This window comes from Pempheris klunzingeri, chromosome 10 (assembly GCF_042242105.1).
Source record: "Pempheris klunzingeri isolate RE-2024b chromosome 10, fPemKlu1.hap1, whole genome shotgun sequence".
NCBI classification, from domain to species: domain Eukaryota; kingdom Metazoa; phylum Chordata; class Actinopteri; order Acropomatiformes; family Pempheridae; genus Pempheris; species Pempheris klunzingeri.
The window spans coordinates 7605937-7624303 of NC_092021.1; the positions used below are offsets into that span (position 1 = coordinate 7605937).

The following is an 18367-nucleotide window of genomic DNA, read 5'->3' on the forward strand; positions in this document are numbered from 1 at the left end:
TAAGAAATGTGATCACTTGAATAATGTTAATGATTATCAGTTAATGTTAAATACGCTCCACATTTTCTGACTATACCAGTAATAAAAAAAAAAATCAGCGTGTAGTTAGTTGCTAGATCGGTTATCAATTAGAATGATGATATTGATATACATGTACAATATCTGTACAGTGTTAATAGCACAATTGTTCATCCTTCATTTCCTTCTTCCTGCCTGTCTTCACTTTGCCAGCCTGTCCTGGCATCTAGGTCAAGTGTTCCTGTAAAGAAACTGTTGTTGTTCTGATTAATAATTTAATCAGTTGGACACTAGATTCACTTCCAAATGATGTGCATATTAAATTACAGTCACTATTGTTTCCACCTGTGGACAGTCAGTTTTTGATGAGTGCAGATTTAATGTTTAACCTGCACTGGCAAAAATATGTGAAAAATCAGTCTACTGCAAACGGTGCCACATGACACAGTGACACTTCTGCAGAAAGTTATCCCCAAACTCCACAGCTGTATGCAGCTACAAGAGCCTGTCAGCTCTCTTTTGTCTAATTATGTTGGTTTTCTGGCTCTTCTCACCTCAACCTCGTTTAAAGCTGCTGCAATTTTCAGCAAAGAAGCTCTGAACTCACACACTGCTTAATCGACGCAAACAGAAAACAGACAAAGTTCACAACAAGCTAGTGAACATACAGGAGCATTTAGCACCTTAAGAGTATTTTTCTCAGGAGTTGGTGGAGACCAAAATAGATCTAAAAGAAGAGTAAACATTGGACTTGGTTTGGCATTTTTTGCAAGCACATTCACCTTATCAACTTCATAAAGTGACAATATGTCAAGGTCGTGTTTTCAACTTGTTCTTCTTCCCCCAAGGGTCCAAAAATGATCAAGTAATGCAGCTTTAAGTTTTGTTTGGGATTGCTGAGCCAAGCTGGACACATCAGTGCAAAATGTCAAGAGCAGAGGTCAGTGGTAAAGCTAGGGTAGTGTAATTCAGCACCTCCCTTGAGGGTTCCTAGAATTCCTGTGAAATTAAAAATGACGGGGCAAAAATGCCCCTAATAATTGGGAGAAACTCTGCAGACAGCAGTGGACGGACCCAGCCCAAACACACACCACAGTGTCAGTAAGAATTGAACACAACCAGCATTTAAACAAAACTTAAGACTTGCTGGAAAAATAAACCAGTGGTGGAAGTTTAGACGATGCTGGTTGGAGGATCTTTCTCCTCTTCAGGCTCTTTTTGTAATGGGGGAAAAAGTGTAAAAGGATTGTGGGGATATGTGAGAGGTGGCCAGGCATGTGTCTGTGCATGTGCGTGTGTGTGTGCATTGATGTAAAAGTGTGTTCATCTACGTGTGTATTTGCACATTTTTACGCACAAGAGTCCCTGTTCTGCCCATGTGTGCTAATGAGTGTGAGGCAGGAGATTATGCATGCGTCTCTAAGGGAACTGGATTCTGTTCCCAGGAGCTGCAGTGCCTGAGCTGAGGGGGGTATGTGTACACCCTGACCCCAGCTTTCGGGGGTCCCGGTTGCCTGTCTGAAACCATTTCCTTCCTTTGTGGCCCATTTCAGAGCCCAAAGTGTGACGCGAATGTGAAGGACTGAGGCCATTTGCATGGTCCTGCAGCACGTTGAAACAGAAAATAATCAGCGAGGGACGCATCTCTGAATGTACTGGCAGGATTGCCTTTAGCTGTTTTAATTCGGTGTTCCCCACCCCCAAGCATCTCCCTGTTACCCATATCTCCCCAAGCGACTCCCATATACTACAGCCACCCCCCCCAAACAACAAACAAACTGTGAGCGCCGTGTGCATTGCTAATGATGGGAAACAATTAAGGGCTCACAAAAGGGGGCATCCCGCTATATTGCTCTGTGCTGTATTTACATAGTATTTTGAGGTTAAATGACTGGAGCCTGGATTTCTGTGAGGGCAGGAGGACTAAAATAGATGGGCCTGCTGAAGTGATCTGTCTTTTGTTTGGCTTTGTAAAGAAGGATGTGTTGGGCTGCTAAACCACTCCAGTGATATTGGGAATTAAACCCTTAGAGTTGAGGGAATTTCAATTTGAGTATCCCCACATTATACCCTTTGAAACACGTTTCACCCATTCCACCACCAGAAACACAAGAATGACAAGTGTGTAAACAAGACAAGTGGCATACCAGTGGATGACAGGACCCCCCCTCCCCCCCTTCCCTCCTTGTCGGTCTTGTGTGTGTGTGAATGGACAGAGGCTGGGAGAGTGTGAGAAGGCTCAAGAGTGGTCAAAGAGGCGGCTGAATAGACTCCTAGATTGAGACATTCTGCCTGTTTAACACAGGTGTGTGTTTGTGTGGGTGCGTGTGTGTTTTAATTTAAAGCTGAGGTTCTTTTTACTCCAGTCAAACCACTGTGTATGCTGTGCTGTTGTGTGGTTTATCACACTGACTTTAATGTATTTGTGCACAAGAGATGATGATGGTGACTAATTTATTTCACTGCTCATAAAAAGGCAGAGCACATTTAGACTCTCTCTTTCTGTGTATTGAACTGTGTGCTGCTGCAGCCTTTATGCTGACCTGGCATCATTCACTTCAGACTTGTTGTCATGTTAGAAGTGGCATAGAAAAGTGAATAGTAGGATTGTCATAATGACATTCACAGGAAACTGACCAACATGATACCAATATGAAAAAATGTAAAGAAGATTAAAAAAAAAAAAAAAAAAAAAGTAATTTGTCCCTGCCTCTATTGACGGTTGGATGTGCTTTCAGAATGTTAATTTACAATGTAATTAACAGTGCTAATTTACTTGAGACAGAGAAGTGAGGGGAGGGGCTAAAATGCATCTATGAAAAATATTGCTTATTGCTATGGCAACACGGGCTGATTAAAGTGTTACACCCCACGTTGCAGAAGTAATTTGATTTGGAATCTGGAAAATGTGTTCCTTGAACAAATCATTGAGGAAAAAAACACAAGTATAGAGAAGCATGTATGCAGAAGTGTCCACAAATGACTGTGGACACAAATTATTTATATTATATAGTGTTTTCATTTATATTATTCATCATATTTTAAATCTGTTTAGTCTAAAACACCATATTAAAAGCATTAAGCACACACAGATTTCTTCTTCATTGTCCATCATCGCTCTCATTTACAAAATGAACACTATTTCATTCGGCACAACTAATACAACAGAAGCACACTGTTAGTTAATGTCCTTCACCAAAAATCTATATGGTATCTGCATCCAAAACACACTATGCAGAACAGAACCTCACTTCCAGTGGACTTCCTGACTGTTTTGGATGATGTGGTTAAAGTGAGTGTTCCTCCAACACCTGCCTGCCCTGGGTCACATTCATTCTGCTGACACTATTGACTCCTTTTATGTTGACAGTCTGGAAGTGAAACCAGAGGGCTGTTTGTTTTTACTCTAGCCTCAGTCCACAGGTATCAATTCTCACAAAGCCTGGTCTCACTCTGACAGAATAGAGATGTATGCAGACTGACAGATGCACACACTCATCCACAATTCTACACACACTCAGAGTACCATTGAGCCCACTTATCACCCCTTCCCAATCCCCTGAAATCCATATCCAGATTCCCAACCCAGCAGGTGCCAGCAGAGCTTTGGCATGGCGGCACCTTGGATAACACCATGCATGGATGCCAGGCAGAGACCTCAGGCCCTCCCCAGAAAAGCCCCCTTGCCAACATGGCGCGTCCTGCACAGCCTTGCTCTTTATTTCGGCCTAACTAGATTAAGCTAATCATGTTATGTAGTGGTAAGGCGTAGCCGGGAGATGGAATGAAGGGTTGGCTGTCCTGCTGTTGCCATGTGGCTCTGAAATACAAACACTGGACTGTAAACACCGGAGGTAATATCAGGCTGTATGAGTTTCTAAACCTCCAAATGAGCTCATGAAATGTGGAAATCCACCAGTCTTGAGAATCTCTATTATATAATTATATAATGTTGATTATTCAGAACACCATCCTGCAGAATCTCAACACTTTTCAAAGAATTTAGAAAGGTTTCTATAACAAAAATACACTGAGGCTTTTGTTACACACCGTCTCTTGCTAAATATCTATTGATACTGACTTCTCCTCTAATTAGCAAAACATTTCCTGTCTCTTTCTGCTTTAATAGTTACACTGCAAACAGATCCCAAACATTGAATAGCCCATGCCCACTGAATAAAGAAATGAAATACATCATGATTAATGAACATGATTGTATAGAACAAATCACACATGAATACTCAAACAGAATATTCATTAAAATAAGACAAAACTGTAAGAAATTAGTTTCCCTTGCTCCCTTTTTGAAATATTTCCTTCTCAAGTCAACAAAAACATAACTTACCATATATAGTGAGAATAAAAACACATTTGGGGAAATGATTAAATAAATAAAAATTAATTATAGCAACTGATTTAAAGAAATGCAGATGTTGAACATTCAGCAAATTCACATGTTAAACTAAACAAACAGCACAACAAAGCAGCAGAAGAACACGCCTAAACAGGCAAAATCAAAATGAAAGTCAAAAATCAGACCGACTTTATATCTCTCAGGTATCGGAATCAGCACTCTGAGGATCTGTCGGGGGGGGCGTGCCAATCCAACAGTTTCAGTCAGTCTGGTTTATCATTCAAATGTTAGTTCTGTACTGTGACTGCACACCCTAAGCCGCTTTTCCGACACGTTGACTTTTAGGATCGATGAAAGGAGAAAAAAAGTGGTCATTAGTGGTTAGAAGGTCACCATGATTGGTAGTTTGGGAATTCTTTCAGAAAAGGAGCTGCTATATTTTCCTTGCCATGCTTTGAGATTCTAGGGGCTCTTCAGATGAAAATTCCTGTGCAAAGTCCCCCAATATGCCAACCACATGGCCACATTTAGCACTGTCCAGCACGCACACACACTTAATAGAAGCCTCATGGCTGGACGCCATGCTAATCTGGCACTTCCTGCCTTGAAAACACATTTACTTTTTTTCTTTACGCCCAGCATATGTACATCAATAGCATTTAGGTGCATTAAAGACAGACATTTTATAAATATTTATGTAATGGAAGGCTCTGTCTTCTGGTGTTCTTCTGATTATGTGTTAGTTGAACTGTATATTCATTAACTGTCACAGTCAAACCAAAGGCAAATATTCACAAAAGGCCAATAAAATGTCTATTCTTTGTTAATTGGTTAATTGTAGGTTATGTTAAATGCCAGCAATACAAAACTGTTATATAACATGATAACTATCATGTAAAAAAAGGTTGTCCGGTTTCCAGGGATTCATTGGGCCCATAGGAGTAAGCCGCAAAGTAAAAATGGGGACCAGCTGAGCAAATACCCCACAGAAATGATGTCACATTTCCCCATTGTCGGTCATTAGGGGGCAAATGGAAACACGATGCAGGTTTCTCGTAAAGACACCGCAGGAAGTAGTCAGACTCTCAAAGCCTGACTTCTCTGTTTGCTCTGCAGCGTTGCTGAATGCCAAGTTTACAAAGCAGACAGGAAAAGGACTGGAGGGGGGAAGATGGTACAGTAGAGGGAAAACAGCAGGCTGCAGACAGACACAGAGGGATGTTTTACCGTGCTGGGGAGCGCTGTCAGAGAGTTTCTCCAAAGAGTTGCACAACACACCTGCAAGGAGGGAAATGAGATGACCGGTCAAGGGAAGAGGGGGGAAAAACAATAAAGAGAAGGCCGTGTCCTCCTCTTTTCTAGTTTTTGTTCTGCCTCACTGAGCCCCTACAACCTTGCTTCCTGGGCTAACACTGCTTTTGACCATTTTATGTGATGTGATTCAGCATAGACTGCTGAAAGTAATCATTATCTGTCTCTAATAGTCTGGACACTTCCCAGATGAATGTGTCATGTATGTGCGTTTCCTGGTATACATTTCATATATTGATGATATACGTATGTACTTGAAAAGTCTCATTCACTCAACATTAACGTTCCACCTCTTTTGTTTTTCATGTGACTGCAGCCAGAGGAGTTGGAGGCTCTTCATTCCCATACTTTCCGGGTGAAGACTTTCAAGAAGGCCAAGCACTGCAGCGTCTGTAAACAGCCTATTACGCAAGACGGACTCATCTGCCGAGGTCAGTCCCCTCTCCACAAACTCTGATCTCTTGGACTTACTGTAGCACCTGTACCTGTTTTCTGGACTTTGTTGCACCTGGTTACAAGTCCAACCAGGCGAAAATGAAACAGGTTTGAAACTTTGATCCAGAGAGGGCAAAACACTGCTTCATCTTTTTTTTTATTTAGATCCGATTCTATTCATCTATTGGCTATTCAAAGATGACAGTATGTCCCAGAGGTTCACAGCCGGTCAGCCAAAAAGAGCTTCATTACTGTGAGTGCCAGAAGGGGCTTTTCGTGGCTGATTACATTGAAGTTGGTTTGCCAAAAGTCGAACTGACAGGTGTGTGGCATCAAGAAGCCTCGACTGTGACAAAACTAGAGAATCCCACACACTGCTGATCACTTGTACTCACTCTTGACAGTTGTTTCTAGCTTGTGAATGCCCTTAATAAGGTACAGTGAACACTAGATATTGACAGTGTGCAGAATTCTGTGGTTTTGTCACGGCTGTGTTACAAGGAAACATTAATGCAACCTCACAAAATACACACTGTATAATAAAAGGCATCATTGGAGAGTAAAAGTGATGATGGTGGACTTTTGCACTGATGCATTTAGCAGTGTGATTCTTGTGTTTCCTCTATGGGCAGGTGAGTAAAATGTGACTGTAGGGAGGCTGCACCACTTTGCCTGTAACCTTTTAGCTGTAGCTCAGGCAGTGGTCCTTTGCTTTGTAGTCAGAAGCCTGATAGATGTAAGATCTTATCACATCCTTCCTACTTTGTTGAGTCTATAATTGGGGCCTGATGTTCCTACAAGGTCCCAACAGCCATCGCTGGGAAAGTTTACTCACGGCCCTTGTCGCTAATGTAATGTAATGGATCACTGGCTAATATCCTATCTGTTTGATTACTAATATGTCCCCAATACAGAGCTGAGGCCCACTGAGAGAATCCGCAGTAGCTGCTCTAACCTGCTGGGTCAATGAAGGCCATATCCGTTACAACATCCATCAGTGGTAGAAGAGAGGGGTCACCTGAGGTTACCTGGGGTCGTCGTTGTGTCAGGGTTTAGTCAGTCAACTGACAGGAGGGCAAAAGATGCCTCAGACAGGCTAAAGGTTAACAGCTTCTGAATTTCCTTAATGGTGTTTACTGAAGAGGCCATGGGATGGACTGATGATGACTGATTTGCATGGTTTGATTGATGGGAACATGTTTTTCTATTAGAGCAGTGTCTCTGTAGGATGATCACATGGCTGGTTCCTAAACAAACGTCACTTTCTGCTGTCTGTTAAGCTAACGTAACTTTACTCTGGCCCCAGAATCAAGCAGCAATATGTTAAGTCTTTTTTTTTGTTTTCTTCAGCCCATGCAGGTGCAAGCGCCAGATTGAAGTATTATGTGAAACATCAAACAATTGCAGGAAAGTAACTGAGCTACAATAATAGACTTGAATGCGGTCACCATGCAGTAAGCCTTTGCCATCTGGTGCTCCAAGAGGGTTAAAACAAAACTAAAGAATATATGACTCTGGTCTGCTCGGCACATCATGCTTTAGTGGAAATGTCTGTTTTCAGACAGATAACGTCAAATGAAACCAAGCGGAAATGGCTTGATGTTTGGTTTGGCACACCAGGGGGGAAATATTCGGCTTGCAGCTTCCCGAACCCGACGCAGGCTGGGTGGATGTTTGAAGGGCACAGTGAAGAAAAACAAGCGCATTCTCTGCACATCGGTATCATTTTGAGCCCTAAAGGTTGTTGGACAGAATGACATTTTGTTCTCGTACTGTACTTTTTGCAGGCCCATGCTAGTTCACACTAAAAGCTTCGCAGAGCAGCCTCAGACTGGCGTGGGTTGGGGTTGGGGTTGGGGTTCGTATTTATCCAGCTCGTCCGGGGAAGCTCCTACCTGGAGTTTTTCTTTATGTGGTTACATGACAATCTTAAGAAATTACAGTTTAATATCTTAGTCACAGACAATGTATTGTTAGTCTTGAGGAATATACATTGTTCTATCCACATTGCACAAAGTATAGTTAGAGTGAAGCAGCATATAAAATACAGATGGCTGCATGTCGGGCTGACATCAGTGACTCTATTATTTAGTTCAAAGCTTCTGGTTTGAGCCCTTGACTGTCTGGGAGAAGTCAGTCATATAAAGTGGCTGATTACCACTGTCGCCTCCGTCTGTATCCACAGCTGAAAGACGGGCTCATAAAATCAACGCGATTCACCACCTACACTGACGTTGCATCTCACTCTGATCAAACTGTGGGTCCAGATGTTGCTGCTGTTGTACAGTGGGATGTTTGTCATTGAATCTTAACACTGGCATCTTTGTTTGTTCAGACACTATTATTCAGAAGTATGCTTTTATCTGTGCGACATCCGACGTGACCTCATTATAAGGAGAATACCTGTCCTTCAGCGTCTTAATTAAAGGGACAGCCAGACTCGGCTGTAAGCAGTATTCATATCCACAGACTTAATGAAAGCAATCTGGGTTTTTGCAGGAAATATCAAATTTTAGCATTTTAAAGAAAATAACCACTTGTTAGATGTTGAAATTAAAGTTTCAGGAGGGTAACGGGAGGCTGAAATGTATTTTCCATGACTTTAACAGACTGTTGCCATCACCCTGTTCCGGATAAATAATGTTTAGTTGTGTGTGTGCAGACAGTCACTAAAATGTTCTCATAAAATGACACAAGACAGCACCTTGGGCCAGCGCCACTGATTTACAGGGGAAATAAACCATCATGACAAGGCTGCATTTAAGTCTATTCTGATTTGATTTAGCCCAGTCTTATTCCCTCTCCCCAGCCATATCTGGGTTTGGTCATGTGTATGAGCAAATGGTGGTGTGTGTGTGTGTGTGTGTTGGGGGCGAGGGGGGGACTTGAGGGCAGCACAGTGACCAGTAGACCTGTACAGCAGACATCTCTCCCCCTCTATCTGTCTTATGCGTCTTGTGATTAATTGCCATTTTTGTTAAAACTAAAAGCAAAACAGACTTCGAGGGTTAAAGGCTGAAAACGTGCAAATGTAGAAAGTAGTTCAGCATTTTGTGGAGTTTGCCATGTACAGTATATGGTCTCAGTCAGGACATCGGCCACCGCTTCATCACTTTTAACCAAGTTCCCCACTTTTTAATGGAAATACAGTAATTATTTGCTGGATTATCTCCTTTAAAGGAATAGTCCAACATGTTGGGAAATACACTAATACTACTTCTTTCTGAGAGTTATATGAGAAGATTGACACCCCTCATGTCTGTATGTAGATATATGAAGCTACAGCAGGCAGCTAGTTAGCTCAGCTTTGTTTAGGTGACTGAATGCTGCAGCAGCTAGAAAATAAGGCTAAATAAGTCCAGAACACTTCATGGACTTTATATAAGAAGCACTGAAACACTACGAACCTTCAACACTGACAGATGCATCAACTGTTTAACGGTCTGAAAGGAGCTGTTGTTCATTCTGGAGGATGCAGCCGCTGCCTCGGTCGTGCACGACCTCCCTCTGCTGCTCCTGTTTACCAACATTCTCCAGTCACATGGGCTTGTAATGACACAAGCACTTGAACTTCCTGTCTCTGTCACGGTTGCCAGGATACAAGGTGTTAGTTACTTTGACAATAGCATGTTGACGCAGGTCAGGACAGCAGTTTTCCAGTTTAAAAAAAAAAAAAAAAAAAAGCCTGTGCAGGACCCCAAGGGCAGGAACTGGCTTTTAGATTCACCCACTGTAGTGCAGGTCAGGTTAGATGGATGGTTTGTGTGCAGGGGCTCTCTGCAAATCTGGATCAGTTTTCTTCTACCGCTCACAGCTGCTACTATTAGCTTTTGTCAAGGCATCACTCAAAGCCATTCCAGACAAATCTACAAAGATTGTTTGGAGCTGCCTCCTGGTTTGTTCTGGAGGAGACCACATCGTCGTCCCCTTAGGGACCCACTGTAAGCACTAATCTTCAAAGGCTGGCTAGAGACTAGCAGGTGTGTGTGTGTGTGTGTGTGGAGGGAGAGTGAAGGTTATCATAGCTCTGTTCTTGACTGCTGAGCTCATACAGCTGGTATGCAGCGAATCCCAATGAGGGCTAAAACACAAATACACATGCAGAATTAGCTGCATGTGGAGCTTCAGTATCGTTCACTTAGAGAGAGCTATTGTACATAAAAGTAGTTTGACTACGTGTCCGGCTGCAGGTAACCTTTTCCTAGTATACAGCGCAGTACACAGGCTCACAGCAGTTCACTTAATCACCATCACAGTTTTGTCCCATGGTGCCACTCCTTGCTTAGGCGGAAGTCAGATGGAGATGACCATTAGTTTTGTGGATGATGGCTAGTGACTGGCTCCCAGTCTGATACCATTATCCTAATCTATTGAACTGACCAGACAATGACTTTCCGTGAGTCCTGCCAGGGGACTGAGGCTCAGCCTCCTCCGTCAGAGGCACTGGAGGAGATATTTGTGCTGGTGTTGAGAATTCAGCGTCCCGCGTACACGTGAACTTGAACATGGAACTCTCATCTGGCTGCATTAGTTCTCACGTCTGCGTCACACATGTTCTCACAACGCTGCTCAAACTGCTCGTGGCGCAACGTGACTGAATTGTGATTTATGGTGAAATTTTAAGTTTGAACCAGTTTGACACTGGCAGCTTCAAGAGTTAATGCAGTTAGGGAGCCGCCTGTTGGATGAGTTGAAACATTGCAACTGAATGGTAGTTGAACCATTTTACTAAAAGGCTCGGAGCTGTTGAACTGAAGTGAATCTGTTGTTCAGCTCAACGTGTGTGTCCAAGGCAAATTTAGGCATCAGTGCTTCTCGGTAAATCTCGCAGCTACATTGTTATCATTGGTTTGTATTCATTTATTTGCCATAATGTAATTATATTGGCCAACATTATGACAGCGTTACATGATAATTACCATGAATCACATTAAGAAAGGAGCTATTTATGTAAACCTTTTAAAGTCACAGTTAAAAAAAGACAAACATGCAACAACAATTAATGATTTAATAGCCACAGCTTTTATGAAACTAGCAATATTTACATCAATTGCAAACCATCTCTGATCTACCTTGTGATGGTTTTCTAATTCACAATTTTTATTTTGGACAATACAAATATTCTCTTCATGGCTGCGCATGCATGTCTTTTTTTAAAAAAATAAAACAATTTCTTCAGGCTCAAAGTTCTGATCAGAAGATCTATTATTAATCCTACAGTTATTAGTCATCCACCAGCATATTCAGACATGTAGATTTCCACGACATCTAGGCAAATTCCATCTGCTGATGATGTTCGTGTAACTCGTCCAAAAGAGTAACTACATTTATCTTGTTACTTTTAATTAAATTCTTGTCTCTTAAATGAGACGAGGCAATCTGATCTAGGTAATGCTGTTTGTACTGACCAGTACTTGAATTATACATGTATGCTGTTCTGATTTTTTTTTTTCTTTTAAAGTATTTCTAGTGCTTAAAAGCTTAAAAGGACTCAGTAATGGATGGAATGGATGCACAGAACTGGATTTCACTCTGTGTAATCTTGTAGTTTCTCCGACAGCCACCAGGAGGCAGCAGAGTCCTTTGTTTCAAATGAAATACCTGCGTCCATCTGTTCATCTGCTGCCGACTCCCAGGGTACATTTCCAAAATGTTTAGGACATACTTCAAACCTGAGCTTCTGAGTATTGTGTTATCCACATCTGTCGGGCTTTTTTTTTTTGTCATATTTACATGTTAATTTGCTGTGTTTTTGGTAGCTGCTGCTTGAATCAAGGGAAACAGCTGTTTCAACCAGACAAAGTGCGACTAAAACTCAGACGGAAAAGTAAACAAACAGAAGTCATGTTTTGTCAGGTCGAAGCAAACAGATGACACAGAGTACACACAATGATTCCATGGGAACTCTCACGCAGGATTTATTCTGTTGTCCTGCCCTGTTTTGGGGAATCTCCCACGTTGGGAAAGCCTTAGCAGCAGGGTGAAGGTGGGGCTTAATCCACAGAAACCCAACACTGGCAGGGATCTTAGAAGGGGAAGATGTGTGGTCTGAATGATGACACCCCCTGTATGAGTCAAATGAAGAATAGTGTTGACTGAGAGTCAATAATTACTATTGTTAATACTACACAGAAAGTGCAGCGGGCGCACAGAGAGACAGGGCAGAGTGTTGGAGGGAGCGTGAAGGAGCGTGAAACATAAGCCTCCAGCTGCTCAGAAGAGACGTTTAGTCATGCAAGGTCATCAGCTGTTTGTTGAGCTGCTCTAAAACGACTTCCTGTTTCAGAGGACGTTGCACATGGCCTGAAAGCTGGTGGGGCAGTCGATCGGCCATCCACGGTTACTGTGCAAACAAAAAGAGCTCCCTGCTATTGCAGCACGACTTTACATGGTCCAGATTCACCAAGACAAGACATACTGTACTAAGTCATGGCTAACTCACTCCTTCCTCCTTCACTTCCTGTTTACATCACTCAGAGCACGATGGGAACCTTAAGTGGGTCAGTCTTGAATACACCCATCCCACGGAGAAAGAAAACCAAGTGAATAACCAAATCCCAAAACAATAGCTTTTTATTTATTTTTTTTACATTTATATTTTATATTTATTAACTAATTTCCAATCGATTTACCCATCCAGTTATTTCCTGTGACAATCTGTGGACGTGGAGGCCAAAAATCCAAATAATTTCATATTGTGTGATGGACTTTTTTCATAAATAATGATATTTGACTTGCCTCGCTAGGGCATGTAGTGACCATAGGCCTATAATTAAAAGAAGTGCAATGAAAATGATCAGCTTTAGAGCTTTAAGAGGTTTTCAGGTAGCTGTACAAGCTGTACTGTACCTAGAAACACTCTAATTCAAACACACACACTGGCTTGTGTGTTGTCAACACTTTGCTTTTGAGGTTTACAATTTGTAAATGGACCTTTTGATTGTAGCATTGTCAAGATTGAAGTAGCAAGTAAACCAGTGCAAGTTTGCCAATAGTATAACAAATCTGATTTGGGGCTGTGCTGGTAGTTGTTTTACTTTATGAACACCGGCTGAAGCTCCAAATGCATCTTTTTTTTTTTTTAAAGTATTCACTTCATCACAGAATAGGAAGGAAACAAAACTCCAAAAAGCTTCAGTCTGTGTTGGTAAGCGTCTGTCCTCAGGAGTGACATACTGTGTATGTACACTGTATGCACACGTGTTGCTGCTCACGTGTCTGCGATCGTGCATGAGAGGGAGAGACGGAGGAAAAGGAGTGGGATGGAGAGTGAGAGTGAGGAGGGAGGGGGGGGGAGAGAGAGAGAGAGAGGAAATTCTCCAGCCCTGCCCTCTGATTGTGTTCAGTGTTGTAAGCAGGTCCAGCCCAGCCCTGTGGGAGTATACACTCAGTCCGAGGGACCAGGGGAAGGAAATCGGCCAGCCTCAGTCACAGCCCCCCCCACCTCTGTCATTTTCCCCCTCTGATGTTGTATAGCATACCACAGACCCAGAGTCAGATAGCAACCAGTGTTCAACATTCCTCATCATCTCCTCATTTTGAGTGACTCCCATCCCTGCTGTCCTCTCATTTGCTTAATGATGGATGTGAGCAGATGTTGCACCCCCACTATATTATTCATCCTTTCCATAGAAGACTTTTCTCCAACATCTTCTCTTGTCTTGTTTTTGGCATCTCCTCCTCTCCCCCACCACACACACACACACACACACACACACACTCACCCTCCGTCTTGCTTGCCTCCACCAGGAACATTTCTGCTCTGTTTATTCTCCAAAGCTCCAACTTCCTAACAAGGTAAAGCCTATCCAGAGTTCTCTGGGCTCGCCACTTTCACACCCAATATGGAAGTCCCGCTTCTTCCCATGTGGCCCAGGAGTGTTGTTTACTGGGGACTCACGTGCTGGGAACAGCACCGGACATCGTCCTGATGGACTGGCACATGGCTTTTATGCTTATCAAGCAAACAGCCAAGTATGTTTGAATTTCACGTCTATGAGAGCATTCCATGTGACTCATGTCACATCTAGTATGTCAAAAATACTTTGTGCAGGCCTCAGTGTACTTTCACACTGGTGAAAATGCCGCTGCACATGGGACAGACCAATCAGGACTTCTTTTAACTCCAGTTGTGTTCAGTTTTTGAGGTTAAGGGTTAAGTTGGTGCCAAAACAATTAGTCTATTGACAGTATTTATTATAAGTATTTATTAAGCAGAAATGCCAAATATTAACTGAGAAACCTGCTAAATCTGAAATTTGAGTCACTGGAGTTGCCAGTTTACTAAATGGAATAACTTTAGGTTTTGGACGGACGTCTGACAAAATGATCAGTTTGAAGATGTCACCTAGCTTTCTTTATAGACATTTTTATAGATTAATCAGCTATTTGAATGATCCAAACAAATATGGAAAGTTAAGGTGGAAAATAATGGCTGCAGACCTCATCAAACTGCTCCTCTGTGGGTTGAGAAAACTGAAGCCTTGGAATAATCAAAAGTCAATTGGAAATGTGAAATTCAAACCTCATTCAGAGTATGCTTCTCCAAACTGACAAAAAAATGATACCTGTTCCAACATACTCAAAGTGTGGTCTGTGCCCTGTGATGCACTATGTGGGTCATGTTGTATAGCAGAACTCCATTCGCCTTTACTCTGGGAACTCAAGTCATTTTGAGAGACTTGGAAATGTGTATCCCGGTAGGATTTCATGGTGCCACCCACATTTGAAGGCCTCTAATTAAGAAGTCAAAGTGACTTGCAAATGTTACCCCCCAAGTGCAAATATAGTCCTGCGTGTACTTGAATAGAAGCAAACTGCACCATGATGTAATTACACATTTAGCTATAAAAAGGAGGCTTCTCACTTTCCCTGGTTTCAGTGTGTATACGCTCCTTGTCTACCAAGTTAATACATTTTCATCTTAAACACGTCTAATAGTGCTACTCAAGTAAAGCATTGCTACTTAAGTGTAAGTCTTCTCAAAATGAATGAATACCAGTGTCCCTTTGGAAAAAAAGAAACTGATGGATTACATTCAAGGCCATGTAGCTGCCGGTTGTTCCCTGGCTGCTCTGAACCTTTAACCCTGACCCCCAGGCTAATGGCTATTTAAGGTTTATATGAGGTTAAAGAGTTGCAAAGAAGTTTATTGATAATATAAGTTGGCAATATTGGAAGGCCTAAATGCCTCACTCACAAAGTGAAAAAGTCCATGACAGATTGAAGTACATATATATAAGTATTGATAATGATTTAGTAAACCAAATAAACTCATAATGCTGGTCAGTCTGATGTCTGGGAGCCTTGGAAAGCTCCAGTCTTTTGCCTTCAATATATGATGAGGTTAACATATTAAAATTAGCAGTTCTTTGTTTATTGATTCGTCATGCTGCCACTGCACGTCAAATAGTCTTCTATCCAAACACGTTGTGCCAGGCAGTCGGTCAAAGTCATCCAATTATAAGCGCCAAAATCTTTCAAAATTTCTAAGATACTCAGTCAGACAGGAGCCCAGTGAAAGCACAGAGGAAACAAAAGTGAATAACAGAAACGCGCTCAGACAAAAAGCAAAGCAAATTTTGCGATTGCTGCGTTTGCACAAATTTGACCGCTAATGAGCCAATGAAACAACGGTTAACAGGCGTTAACTGTAAGCTGGCTAACGCACTGTGCATGAGCGTCCCTGTGTGCCTCATGAGTCCTCATGTCAATTCACACTGGTGATTTCATGCCTAATTGTGTCTTTGATTGACATTATAAGTAATTTGCTTCAGGTTCTGTCCGAACACGCATAATGTGGGGCTGAGGATTCATTGGATTAAGGGGCTGGATATTCAATATGCACTAGAGCACAGGGTTTAAAGAACAAGAGGGTTTAAGGACTTTGTTTGAGAAATATACCGTGTGATTAAGGCACATAGATCAGAGAGAGCAGAGTGATTGAGAGGCATGCTGTATATGTGAGGAAAGGTTACAGGGAGTATAGGGTTCAGACAGCATATGACTGACGACATAACACAGTATAACATAGACATGATCTCCGCTCACACACAATGTGAGGACTGGCCACCTCCCAAATTCATATCAATGACTTAACAACTAATCACAATAGATATTACACTTGCTTTGAAAAATGTGCCTCGAGACAGGAAGAATAACTCATTACATAAGGTGTAGCGTGTTCCAGTAAAAGCATACAGTCTTCTCCTTTATTTGGAAAGCTTATGCCTCGGCACACTGAGCTGTGTTTTGATTCTCTGTCCTGAGAGGGGATCTGACAATTTATGAGCCGCCGGTCCAGGTGCTTTCCCCTATTGACCCTTATTTGTAGACCCAGTGGGAGACCAGAGAGAGGACTTGGGAGCAGAAGGGAAGCTGTGAAAAAAATGTTGAAATCCAATATTGGAACAGTGTCTTTTCTTTTTATCTTGCATGCTAAGCATTTATTAATTCTTTTTCAGCTCCGTCTCCCACAGCATGGCCTGCTGCGACTGAGACTTGACTTTTAAAATGGAATCTTTAAAGCAGCTATAAATTGTGTTTCTTTTAAATGATGGATCACAGAGCTAGTTGTATGTGAAGGGGTTGAGTTGCAGTGACGAACCCAGAGCTAATTATCACCTGACTCTGCAGTTCCTGTCCTGTTCCACAGAGCTTTATTATTATTTACTTTTTAGTGTCTTTCAGCTCATTGTTTCGGTTTTACAGAACACCGCTCCAGTGTTCTGGTCCACTCTCACCACTTGCATTAGTGCAGTTTCCAGCCGAAGCAAACAGCTGTTTTAAGCTCTGATGAGCTGAATACTGCTCTGATAAACCTACTGCCCACAACCAAATAAGATGAAATATTCCTCTATTAGGAAATTTACAATGTCACAGCAGATAGGAGGGGATAAAAAAATATCTAAGAAATGGCAGAGAGACAAAGTTAGCAACTAAAATCCTGTATCTAACCCCATGAGGTTGTTGGTAGGTGTTGTGGGTGTTTTTAGACATGCTAGCAGGAACATGGGTCTGTCCACCACTTTGGTCCAGAGTGGAATATCTCAATAGACGTTTGGTAGATTGACGTGATGTAGCACAGATACTGAAGGTCCCTAGAAGAATCCTAATGCCTTTGATCACCCCGACTTTCCATCTCGTGCCGCCACCAGCAACAGCAGCATGGCACAAATGTGGTTCAGCCATTCATGGTTCCAAGAGGATGTGCTCTAATGAGTTTGGTGACCCACCACGTTTCTGTGCAGTGTCACCATTTTGAGTGAACCGTCACAACAACCGCGACTCGATTGCCATTTAATTAGGTACTAAGACACATTCCTCTGGAGATGATTCCCACACAGTGGTCATGTTTGGACCTGACTTAGAGTTGTCTCTGTATTAAAATTCAAACATCTGCACAACTAAGGACATTCCCATCAGCCTCAGCTGTAGTTTAGTGCCAATGAGGAAATGTTAGGACTCAAACAAGCTAAACTCTAACGGACCACGTATGGCTCAAAGGTGGACCTTTGTACATGCATATTAAAAAGGTAGAGGAAACATTTTGAACTATTAACCACAAGTTAATAAGTAGTTAATAAGTGTAAAGTGTAGTTTCAAACAATGTGCTGTGCTACAACTGAAAGGGACCTAATGATTCCTTTATAATGTGTAGTGGAGTTCTGTCTCTTGTTTCGATAAGCATCTGTCTGGAACATGTGTCCAGCTGTGTGGAAGCTTCTGCTCTGGTGTGGTGAAGCTTGGCATTCATCATAGCAGTCAGAACAGAAAGACCCACACGCTATCGCTGATTTTACTGTTATTTGTTTGATGCAAAGGCTTTTGGTAAGGCAATGCTTACCAAGCCAAACGGCACAGATGTCGGATCTTTTCAAGTGTACCAGTCGTTCGGAGTGATGAATTAAGCCTTTGATAGAGGGACTGTGTCCAAAGAGCACAAAGTTAACACTGGGCAGGATTAGCCTGCTAACAGCAGATGATATTTGACTTTGACCACAGAACAAACACTCTCTGGAATTTGAATGAACCTCCAGCTTTTTCATACCTCCTTGACGACTACTCAATGTCATGATTCATACTGGACCACAGTGTTTGCATTTCTCCACAATGTTTGGGAGATCTTTATGAACTGTGAACTTAATTTTTCTTTCTCTGTTTTCTCTAGTGTGCCGAATAGCTTGCCACAAGAAATGTGAAGTCAAGGTAAGAGTTACACCATTACACCATACAAAAAAAAATAATTAC

The 18367-nt window shown here is 42.1% G+C and overlaps 1 protein-coding gene across 6 annotated transcripts in view; it reads left to right on the forward strand.

The window, feature by feature from the left end:
* The window catches only part of tns1b (tensin 1b), a 147887-nt gene that overhangs the window by 37796 nt on the left and 91724 nt on the right, over window positions 1-18367 (forward strand). For all 6 annotated transcript variants that reach the window (XM_070838545.1, XM_070838548.1, XM_070838549.1 and 3 more), the window contains exons 2-3: window positions 6000-6114; window positions 18288-18325. In XM_070838545.1, the coding sequence (XP_070694646.1) occupies window positions 6000-6114; window positions 18288-18325 (153 nt within the window). The remainder of the gene's footprint in view (window positions 1-5999; window positions 6115-18287; window positions 18326-18367) is intronic.